At 46.3% G+C, this 12,035-nt stretch overlaps 1 protein-coding gene across 16 annotated transcripts in view; it reads left to right on the top strand.

Moving 5' to 3' along the window:
• The window catches only part of baz2ba (bromodomain adjacent to zinc finger domain, 2Ba), a 563,986-nt gene that overhangs the window by 526,834 nt on the left and 25,117 nt on the right, over positions 1–12,035 (top strand). For 13 of the 16 annotated variants that reach the window (XM_038789612.1, XM_038789617.1, XM_038789613.1 and 10 more), the window contains one exon: positions 443–598. In XM_038789612.1, coding sequence (XP_038645540.1) covers positions 443–598 — 156 coding nt within the window. The remainder of the gene's footprint in view (positions 1–442; positions 599–12,035) is intronic. The other 3 variants (XM_038789621.1, XM_038789620.1, XM_038789609.1) reach the window with 1 other exon arrangement.

Below are 12,035 nucleotides of genomic sequence, written 5' to 3'. Positions count from 1 at the left end.
ATTGACACTCCCTTTGTTTCGTGCCCATGATATCTTTGTCAAATCTCTCCTAAGCTACCATTTACCTCGTGCCTCCTATTTTGCTCCACCTACTCCACCCTCTCTTAAGCAGTATAAAACCATTACATTTCTCCCTCTCTTTAACTCTGGAGAAGAGTCATATGGACTCAAAACGTTAACTCTGTTTCTCCACTGATGCTGCCAGACCTGCCGGGTTTTTCCAGCCTTTTCTGTTTTTATTTCAGATTTCCAGCATCCACAGTATTTTGCCTTTAATTTATTGACTACTTTGTTGTTATGATATTCACAGATATGCCCTTTCTTAAAATGTTGTAGCATATGCCTTGTCCACTCTTTAATGGCCTACTCCAGTGATACTTAACAATAGTCACATGATTTCTTGATCAAGTTTAACCATATATTTTTCTGTCATTTTGATCAGTACTGCCAGATATGTCGAAAAGGAGATAATGAAGAATTGCTTCTGCTTTGTGATGGTTGTGACAAGGGCTGTCATACTTACTGCCACAGACCCAAGATTACCACAATTCCAGATGGTGATTGGTTTTGTCCTGCCTGCATTGCTAAGGTAATATATGTAAGTTCAAATCTGTACACTTCATCAAATGTTTGTATAATATTTTATATTGTTTGTGACATTTGTGAGCTGTTAAATTTGTGCTTGCAAATTGAATGGCGTAACACAACAGTATATAACTGAATTGTGAATGTGCTGGCTAGCATTGAGACTGCTATATGATGTTAAACTGCACTTTCAAATCTGTACTGTTATGATAGAAATGTTCATAGCTGGTATGCCATATTGTGTTTTACTTTTCAAAACTCTTAATTGTAATATTTAGATAATTGGTTTGATTTATTTTATTTGTTTATGTTAATATTATCTGCTTTTCATGTTGTTTTACTGCCAACCTTCTTCCAGATGTACACTAAGTCTGAAAAGAGCATTTTAATTCTAAAACATGCATACGGGTATTGCTGGCAACAGACTTTCAACCTTGGCAACGTTGGAAGAACAGAAAATGGAAAAAGACTAAATCAATAACTGGAATGTAAATCAGAGAAATAATTGGCTTTGTTCATTTTCACGCTTTTGTACTGTGGATCAAGGTTTTTCCCACTTCCAATCCCTACTTCACTTCAATTCCTTACTGTTTCAGTGGAACCAATGTTCTATCAAAAAGGCATAGTTATAACTTGACATGAAGCTTTAAACCCTGTGATCTTTCTCATCTATGGATGTATTAACAAAAATGTATTAATCATTTTGGGTGAATTGAAACAATTGAGTTTGATTTTTTTTGCAGAGGGAATAAGATTAATGACTTGGTTCCCATTGCAATGGAAGTAGCAAACTGAAATCCTGGCATTCTTGTTGCGATTCAGTGTCATGTAATTAGTGTGTTCCTTCAAACAAAAAGTTTCTTGTCAGGCTTGCGGAACATCATTGTGCTTATATTTCTATTAACTTTAACTATATTTTGAAACGCAGCATAAATTTAGAATTAAAACACAGAATGGCCTTCTTCTGTATCAAAATTACTCATCACGATTGGAGAGAGTAATTAACTTGCATTGTTCTATAAACAGTAAATGATCTGCAAAGCAGCAATTTTAAATTATTTACTGGATTATCTTTAGTTTAGTTGAACCTAAAATAGCTTTTTTTGCTTCCCAAATGCTTTGTTTAATGAGTTCAAAAGAAAAAGGAGCAGAATTAGGCCATTCGGCCCATCGAGTCTGCTCCGCCATTCTATCATGACTGATATGTTCCTCATCTATCTACACTGTTACAGACTAAGAGCTGGATTGCAAAATCAGCCAGAGCATATCCTCCCTAGAACACATGACCTAGGAGCGGGAGTAGGCAATTTAGCCTCCCGAGCCTAAACATCCTCAATGTGATCATGGCTGATCCCATCCTGGCCTTAACTCCACCGTCTTGCCCACTGCCCATAACCTTTCAGCCCATTACCAATTAAAAATCTGTCTTAACTTCTCCTTAAACTTACTCACTGTGCCTGCATCCACCTTTTGTAAACTCATTCTGGGGTCGAGAATTCCACAGATTCACAACCCTTTGGGAGAAGTAATTTTTCCTCAAATCTGTTTTAAATTTGCTGCCTCTTATTCTAAGATTATGACCTCTCGTTTTAGAATGCCCCACAAGAGGAAGCATCAGCTCCAGGTCTACTTTATCCATAACGTTTAGCATCTTGTGTACCTCAATTGGATCTCCCCTCAATATAAAAAATATTAGTTGGGCATTTCAAAATAAGAATACTCCACATAGATTAGATGACTTGGCCAGTTGGAAAAATCAAGTTGATGTATTACTTGAGAGACATTGGGCAAAGCTATATCATCTCTTAGTAAAGTACTGAATAGATACTTAGTATTTTTGATAATCTTTTGATTCTGCTCCTGGTGGCCATGTGATGCTAGAGGACCAAATTAGTTGGGGCTTTTCTTTGTTCATCTTTATAATAATAATCTTTATTGTCACCAGTAGACTTACATTAACACTGCAATGAAGTTACTTGAAAATATAGTTTACAAAAGGAAGTTATAGTTAATACAGTTAAATTAATAATCAAAGCCAACAATTGCTAGCTTGGTTCCCCAATTCAGTAAGAGGTGAACATTCAGTGGATCATGTTCCAATCTCGGGTGATAGTATGCAAAGTGCACCTTCATGCAAAAGATATGTTATTGCATTTATTGGGCGGAATCTTCCAATATTCTTTCAATCAGTTTCAGTGAGAAAACCAGTGGGTAGCTCTCCAGCTGCTTTGCAGAATCTGGGGCCTTGGTTTTCACCATCACTCTGGAGGGACAGGGCCTGATAGACATTGCTCTATCAGCACTCCCCACCCCATATCCATTCCACCACCCAGGCATCAGGCCCCCTCCGCTCATACACACACACATAAGGGGAACCACCCTAATGGGCCCCCCAGTGGGCTTGCCCCAGCACTGCCACCCAGGTTGGCCCTGCCAGGGGGTGGTGTCAGGGCACCACCTGGGCATGTCCCTCTTCCTCTGGGGGGTTATACTTACTTTTGTGCCCTGAGCCAGTTCCCCATGACTGCTTCAAGGTTTTAAAAATCTGTTGCAAACCTTGTCGACATGATGTAATGTCGGCGAGGTATAAATATTCAGTGAGGGGGAAACATATAACAGGGAAGCCGTATCATAATATAGAGCCTGTAAAATCAGGAAATGAGGTCTTGCCGGCAAGGATGTTGTTTCCCGACTGTCGTGAGATTTTGGGCCGACATCGCCATTTACGCTGACTGCTAATGCAAGCTCAGAACCTCCCATTTGTTAGCCAGTTGAGTTGTAACGCTCATTATTTAATGCATAAATTGACTTGCAATTTGTAGTGAGGGAAAGCTACCCTGTGAATTGCGGATTCCACAAGCTGCTGTCCAAATGTGGGCTGTTCCACCATTAGCTTTGTGTAAATGCATCTTGTGCTTAAGCCCCTCTCTGATTTTCATGAAGTTACTGTATTTGTACATTAAATGTTCACTGAATGTGTTGCAGAAAGTTGAGTCTCGTAACTAACAGTATAAGTACCCTTTTAGAAATTATTAACCTCCTGCCTAGGAAGTGAACAATAATAAGTGTGAAGCCTCATCCTCTCGCTTGTGATTTATGAATTGTTTTAGGATTTTTTTTTTTAAAGTTTTGTTCCAAAGTTTTCTTTGTTTCTCTTTCTTTCTCTCTCTATCCAGCCTGTGGTTCCCTCTATTTCTCTTTCTGTATCTGGCCTGAGATTGAATTAACCTATTCTAATTAGCCCTTCCTCGCACTCCTTTCTCTGTATATTTCTGAGTCTTAATTCTCATTGGTCCTGTTGCTCACCAATGTCCCAGATGCCCTGTTGCCCTGTTATGAATGCACTTCTCACAACTTTATGTGCTATTTTCTTTTAGAGCCTAAAGGTACAGAAACAAGTCCAACTAATGGGGAGCACCATGAAATGTTGAATCCAGAAAATTCTGGTCCAATATTGTGCCACTGTACTCGAGGCAATAATGTCTTCCTCCTTGATAGAATTTCATAGAATTTACAGTACAGAAGGAGGCCTTTCGGCCCATCGAGTCTGCACCGGCCCTTACAAAGAGCACCCTACTCAAGCCCAGATCTCTACCCTATCCCAGTAACCCCCACTTAACCTTTTTGGATACTAAGGGCAATTTAGCATGGCCAATCCACCTAGTTCGCACATCTTTGGACTGTGGGAGGAAACCTGAGCACCTGGAAGAAACTCACGCAGACATGGGGACAATGTGCAGACTCTGCACAGACAGTGACCCAAGCCTGGAATCGAACCTGGGACCCTGGAGCTGTGAAGCAACAGTGCAAACCACTGTGCTACCGTGCTGCCCCCCTTGAACTCTTATTCATGACCTTGAACTGTTCCACCACAACTGCCATCAGGAAATGTCTTTTAATTGCAATTTTTAATACAGTTGTTTTTGCATTTTAAATTGCTATCTTCATGCAGTGACATTTTGGACATTTGGACAGAATTATCATTTTACTGCTGTGTGTTGAGTGTAAGAGCAAAATAAATAAGAGCAGGAGAAGACCATACAGCTCATCGAGCCTGTTCCACCATACAGTATGATCACTGCTGATCTTGGACTTCAGCTACACTTTTATAGCTCCTCATCATGTCCCTTGATTCCCTGACAGAGCAATTTCTGTCAACCTCACCCTTAAAAATATATTCAGTGATGGCACATCCACAACCCTCTGGGCCAGAGAATTCCAAAGATTGACAACTTTTTGAATGAAGAAATTTCTCTTCATCTCAGTCCTAAACGATTGTCCTGAAACCATGCCCTCTGTGTTGTCGATTCCCCAAATAATGGGAACAACCTCTGTGTCTACCCTGTCAAGCCCTTCATAATCATGAATGTTTAACTGAGATTACCCCTTTTTCTTATAAACACTATAAAATATTGAGCCAATTTACTCAGCCTCTCATCAGAGGCAATCCTCGTATCCCAGGGACCAATCTACTGTACTGCCTCCAGTGCTGGTATGTTCTTCCTGAAATATGGAGACCAAAATTGAGCACAGTATTTCGGGTTTGGTCTTACCAAAGCACCATACAATTGTAGCAAGACTTCCTTACTCTTGTACTCTAATCCCCTTGCAATAAAGGAAAACATGCCATTTAATTAATTGCTTTCTGCATCTGCCTATTAACTTTTTGTCTTTCTTCTACGAGTAGGCCCAAGTCTCTCTGAACATGAACATTTACAAATTCATCACCTTTTAAAAAAACTTCTGTTTTTCAATTCTTACCGCCAAAGTGAATAAAGTCACATTTGCCCACATTATACCTCAGCTGTCACCTTGGTGCCCACTCAACCTGTTTATATTTCTTTGTGTCCTCCTCGTAGCTTGCATTCCTACCTAGCTTCAAATCATCAGCAAACTTTACTTTCTGTCTCTAAGTCGTTAATATAGGTTGTAGATAGCTGAAGGCACAGCACTGGTCTTGCGACATTCCACTATTCACTACCTGCCAACTTTACAATGCCCCACTTAACATAGAACATAGAACAGTACAGCACAGAACAGGCCCTTCGGCCCTCAATGTTGTGCCGAGCCATGATCACCCTACTCAAACCCACCCCATACCCGTAACCCAACAACCCCCTCCTTAACCTTACTTTTATTAGGACACTACGGGCAATTTAGCATGGCCAATCCACCTAACCCGCACATCTTTGGACTGTGGGAGGAAACCGGAGCACCCGGAGGAAACCCACGCACACAGGGGGAGGACGTGCAGACTCCACACAGACAGTGACCCAGCCGGGAATCGAACCTGGGACCCTGGAGCTGTGAAGCATTTATGCTAACCACCATGCTACCCTGCTGCCCCCTTATCCCTGCTCTCTTCATTAACCAATCATCTATCCCGGCTAATATATCACCTCCAACTCTGTGAGTCCATGTCGCACCTCATCAATTGCCTATTTGGAAATCCAAGTAGACTGCATATACTGGTTCCCTTTTATCTGCTCTATGAGTTACATCCTCAAAAAGCTATAATAAATTTATACAGTTTTTAATGTACATATGTCTTTATTGATATATCTTCCCCCAACCCCCCTCCCTGTCCCCTCCTTGGTATCCCCCTCTTGCGCCCTGGGTGTTCTATCACTCAGCTCCTGTTCTCCCCTTTTTACTCCTTCTGTGTTTTTTGTTGCAAGCCTTGTGGGTTCGGGGGGGAGGGGGCTTCCTGTCCCCCCACCCCCCCATGCTTCTCCCTGTGGTTCCCCTGAGTTTCCTCCTCATTTCCCCCCCTTCCCCTTCTGTACCTCCTAGTGTTGTGTTTTTGTCTACTCTTCCCTGTCTCTCCCTCTTTCCCTAGTTGCTGTTGGCCTTGAACAGGTCTTGGAACTGGCCGACGAATTTCCCCCAAACCTTCTTCCGACCCTCGGATGGTGTACTTGATCTTCTCCAGATGGAGAAATTCTGCCAGATTTGCCAGCCGTCTGCAGCTGTGGGTGGTGCTGATCGCCAGCTGAGCAGGATCCTCCAGCTTGCGATTAGGGAAGTAAAAGCCAGCGTGTCGGCCCCCTTCCCCACATGTAGCTCTGGTTGTTCCGATACCCCGAAGACTGCTACTCTCAGGCACAGCTCCATCCTCACCCCCACATCCTTGGACATTGCCTCGAAGAAGGCTGTCCAGAACCCTACAAGTCTGGAGCAAGCCCAGAACATGTGGGCGTGGTTGGCCAGACCTCCTTGGCAGCATTCACATTTATCTTCTACCTCCGGGAAGAACCTGTTCATTCAGGTTCTGGTCAGGTGCGCTCTGTGCACCACTTTAAACTGCATGAGACTGAGCCTTGCACAGGAGGAGGTGCGGTTGGCCCTGCTCAGTGCTTCACTCCAGAGTCCCCAGCCCACTTCCGTCCTTAGTTCGTCCCTCCATTTTCATCTGGCTTCGTCTAATGGTACTCTCGCCCTGTCCAGTAGCTGTCCGTAAATGTTCCCTCAGTTCCGCCCTTTCTTACGATCCGTGCTTATCAGACCCTCTAATAGTATGGCTATCGGTGCCCTGGGGTATCCTACCGTCTTCTTGCAGAGAAAGTACTTTACCTGAAGGTACCAGGACAGTTCTTGTCTTATCAGTAGTTCGAGGTCTTCCGTCAGCTCGTCAGTGTCGCTAGTCTGTCTCCCATGTAAAAATCCGTCCTGTCTCCATTTTCTGAAAGTGCTGTCAAGCATAGCTGGTGGAAATTTGTGGTTTCCACAGATGGAGCGCCATGGGGGATATCTCATTCAGACCAAAATGTTGCCTCATCTGGTTCCATGTCTTTAGTGTGGCTACCACCACTGGGCAGGATGTGTATTTCGTCAGGGAGGGATGGGAGGGCTGCCAGAGCGAATGCCCGGAGGGTCATTCCCTTGCAGGAAGACTCCTCCATCTTCGTCCATTCCGTGTTGGGTTCTCGTATCCCATCCCCTCACTCTCTCTGCCGAAGCTGCCCTGTGGTAGTACTGTAGGTTCGGCAGTGTTAAACCACCCATAACTTTCCTCCTTTGCAGTGTTGATTTGAGGATTCTTGGATTCTTACCATCCCCACACAAATGCCATCATCATTTTATCTATGCTGTGGAAGAATGTCTTTGGGATGAAGATCGGTATAGATCTGAACAGGAAGAGGAACCTCGGCAGTATGTTTATTTTGATTGTCTGCACCCTCCTCACCTAGGGAGAGCAGGAGCGAGTCCCATCTCTGTAGATCCTTTTTTGCTTCCTCCGCCAGGCTGGTCAGGTTCCACTTATGGATCTGTGCCCAGTCACGGGCTATCTGGATCCCCAGGTAGCAGAATTTGTTTTGGGCTAGTTTGTATGGAAGTCCCTCCAGCTCTGTCCCTCCCCCGTCTGGGTTCACCAGGAATGCCTCGCTCTTGCCCAGGTTGAGTTTGTAGCCCGAGAAGGTTCTGAACTCTTTCAGGAGCTGCATGATTGCTCTTGGGCCTTTCTGTGGTTCTGAGATATGGAGGAGCAGATCATCCGCATAGAGTGAGACTCTGTGCTCTCTGCCTCCTCTTTGGATGTCTTTGCAGCTTTTTGCATCTCGCAGTGCGATGGCCAGGGTTCAATTCAATTGCTAGGGCAGACAAGAGTGGGGACAATGGGCATCCCTGCCATGTACCTCTGTGCAGCTGGAAGTATTCGGAGCTGGTGGTGTTGCTCAGAACGTTGTGTCTTGGGAGTGTTGTACAGGGTTCTCACCCACGAGGTGAGCCCTGCTTCTAGCCCAAACCGCTCCAGTACTTCAAAGAGGTACTTCCATTCGACTCTGTCGAAGGCCTTTTCTGCACCCAGGGAGATGATCACCTCTGGTGTTCTCGTGGGGGGGTTATCCTCGCGTCCACATTAAGCAGCGAAATGGTTTGTACGATCCGCATTCCGTTAGGTCTTTGTTTATTTAGGGTATCAACAATAACATGGCCTCTGTTAGCCTTGGGGGCAAGTCTGTGAACATGTCCCATTGGTGTGGGGCCAGGGCCGCCGCAAATGTTTTATAGAAATCCACCAGGAACCCATTGTGTCCAGGTGCCTTCGCCACCTGCATGGAGCTGATGTCTTCCATGATTTCTCCCAGATCTATTGGTCCTTCTAGTTCCTCTACCTATCCTCCCCCATAACTGCCAAGTCCAGTCCATCGAGGAAACGTTTCATCCCTGTGCCCCCATCGGGGGGGGGGGGGGGGGGGGGGGGGGGGGGGGGGGCTCGGAGGTGTATAGCCCTCGGTAGAACGTCCCTAATGCCCAGTTGACCTCTGTTGGCTTAGTTACCAGTTACCTCTCCTGTTTATTTTTTATCTGTGCTATCTCCCTCGTGGCTGCCTGCTTTTTCAGCTGATGAGCCAGTAGGCGGGCAACCTTCTCTCCGTGCTCGCAGAAGGTCCCCCGTGTCTGGCGGAGTTGGTGTACTTTTCTCCTAGTGGATAGCAGGTTAAAGTCCATTTGTGGCTTTTTCCTCTCCGCCAGAAGCTCTGCAATCAGGGCCTCTGAATACTTTCTGTCGACCTCCAGTATGGAGTCGATCAATTGTTGCCTGGCCGCCCTCTCTTCCCTGTCTCTGTGAGCCTTGTAGGTTATAATTTATCCACTGATCACAGCCTTCAGTGCTTCCCATGGTGAAATTCCCCCATTCTGGTTATTAGTAACGTACTTGCCTATAGCCTGTGATGTTTTCTGGCAGAAGGCTGTGTTGGCCAAGAGGTGTGTGTGTGTGGGGCGCTGGGTGCAGCCTGTCTCCAACCTCACCTCCATATGGAGCATTGTCGGTGATGACTATTGCCAATATTCCACTCTTACTATTCTTGGAAGCACCGGTTTCCCCACTGTAAAGACTTTGATCCGGGTATAGTTAAGCCCGCCCCCCATAATCAGTGGTATGTGTCAATGTCGGAATTTCCGCCATAGTCTTCTTTATAAAGTCCGTGTCGTCCCAGTTGGGTGCGTACACATATACCAGTAATACTGGTGCCCCTTCCAAGACACTGCTGACCATTACTTACCATTCTCCCTTGGTCCGTTACCGTCCTTGTCTCTGTGAACTTCGTCCTCTTGCTGATCAGTATGGCTACTCTCTTTACCATGATCCCGTAGCATGAATGGTAAGTTTGTCCCACCCAGCCCTTTCTTACCTGGAGTCGGTCCTTCTCCCTCAGGTGTGTCTCCTGCAGGAAGATTATGTCGGCCCTCAGACTTCTTAAGTGGGCGAAGGCTCTGGATCTTTTCACTGGGCCGTTAAGACCCCTGACATTCCAGGTAATGATCCTGATGGGGGTTTCAGTCCCCCCCACCCCCATTCCTGTGAGATCAACCATACGTACCTGGTGGACGCACCCCTGCACTCCGGGGTCTCCCTTTGTTAGGTGGCTGCCCAAAATGGCCACTGTTGTCATTCTCACCATGAGGCCGGGACCCTGCGCTCTGGGGTTTCCCTTTGTCCAGGAGGCATCCAACATGGCCACCAACTGTGTGTACGCCACATGGGTACGCACCTCCGCTGCTCTTTCCTCCCCCCCCCCCCCCCAGGTAAGCACTCCCTCTCTGCCGAGAGATGAGCCACAGCCGCCCTACTGCCTGTCTTCCTGCGCTAGCCCTCCCTGCTAGTACAGTGGCTCCCCTTCCAGGGCTGGTCTAGCCCTTTGCCTATGCCCGCCGTCTGCCTGTTCTCTCTGTCTGCCCCTTCACCTGCTCTCTCCTGTGACCGGTCTTTCTGATCAGAACAAGGCAGTACAGACCCGCGCAAACATCTGGGGCTGGTTTAGCACAGGGCTAAATCGCTGGCTTTGAAAGCAGACCAAGGCAGGCCAGCAGCACCGTTCAATTCCTGTACCAGCCTCCTCGAACAGGCGCCGGAATGTGGCGACTAGGGGCTTTTCACAGTAACTTCATTTGAAGCCTACTTGTGACAATAAGCGATTTTCATTTTCATTTCATAACGTCTGTGAGTCTCTTCTATTTTTTTTCAGCGATCACCCTCCGACCCCGTCTTTATCGCTGCTGCACTGGGCTCTTTGTCCAGGCCGTTAGCCCATACAAAGTCGTTTGCCTCTGCCGGGGTGTTGAAATAGTACTCCTTGCTCTGCATGACTCAGAGTCTGGCCGGAAATAACATGCCGAATCGCACCCTACGTTTATAAATCGCCGACTTTGCCTGATTAAACGGCCCTTTTTTTTTTTTGCCAGGTATGCCCCAGTGTCCTGTTAAATCCAGATTCTATGCCCTTCCCATGTGCTTGCCCTCGTCTGTCTAGCCCACCGCAGGATCCTCTCACGGTCCTGGTATCGGTGCAGCTTCGCTATGGTTGCCCTCGGCTGCTCCCCGCCTTGTGCTTCGGTCTGAGCGACCTCTGTGCCCTGTCGAGTTCTGAGGGGTTGGGAAGCTGTTCCTCCCGACAAGGTTTCCCAGCATTTGGGCGATATAATCTGCCGGGTCTCTGCCCTTGATGCCTTCCGATAGGCCCACGATCCGCACATTCTGCCATCGGGACATATTTTCCTGGTCTCAAACTTCCCCTTCAAGCTCCCCTGGGCCGCCACCAACCTGTTCACCTCTGCTTCCAGAGCGACGATCCTGTCACTTTGGTCTGTCAAACTATTTTGAGGTCTGAATAATAATAATAATAATACAGTAATAGTGGGAGGAAACTCATGCAGACACAGCGAAAACATGCAGACTCCGCACAGTCACCTAAGCCGGGAATCGAACCCAGGTCTCTGTGAAGCAACAGTGCTAACCACTGTGCCTTGAATCGTCGCCTCCTGCGCCTCCAATTTCTTTCCCAGTCATTCAATCACCTTTTGCAGGGAGACCATCACCTCCGTCACCACCACTTTCATCACCACCTGGATCTCGATTCCAATCACTCCCTTCATGGCGGCCACCTCCTTCTTTAGAAAGATTCTCCATCCGTTTCCTGGTGGCGAGGGGGAAGCTAATGCTCGGGTCGATGGCCTCCCCCTCTCTTGGGCACCCGGGCCTCCTTGTCTCGTGGGTCCGCCGGTTCATCTGCTCGTTGTTCGTGGCCCTTTCTGCCACTTCTGCCATCTCTCTGGCCTCTTGAGCTCCTGTTCGCTGGCATTTTTTCCCTGTTGTTCCTTTTCCTCCATTGGGGTTGTTTTGTTGTTGGTTTTTCGGGCAAAATTTGTCTATAAGTATCTTTTTTGGTTCTGGTTGAGAGGAGAGCCACCTGATGTACGTCTGCTCAGCACATCACTGTCACCGGATGTCTTTTAAAACAATGTTGATATATTCTAATCATACTATGCTTTTCTAAGTGTATTGTTAAGACTTCCATAACAGTAGATTCCAGCATTTCCCTGATGACTGATATCTGGTTAACTGACCTCCTGTTCCTCTCCCCTTCCTTGAATAGCAGAATAACATTCCTTGAATATATTTGCAATAACAATATTATATTTGCAGTTCAAGTGGATTGGATTGG

This window comes from Scyliorhinus canicula, chromosome 2, assembly GCF_902713615.1.
Source record: "Scyliorhinus canicula chromosome 2, sScyCan1.1, whole genome shotgun sequence".
Taxonomy (NCBI): Eukaryota; Metazoa; Chordata; class Chondrichthyes; order Carcharhiniformes; family Scyliorhinidae; genus Scyliorhinus; species Scyliorhinus canicula.
The sequence above is the reverse complement of the archived record's forward strand: the minus strand, read 5'-3'. Positions and strand labels throughout refer to the sequence as shown.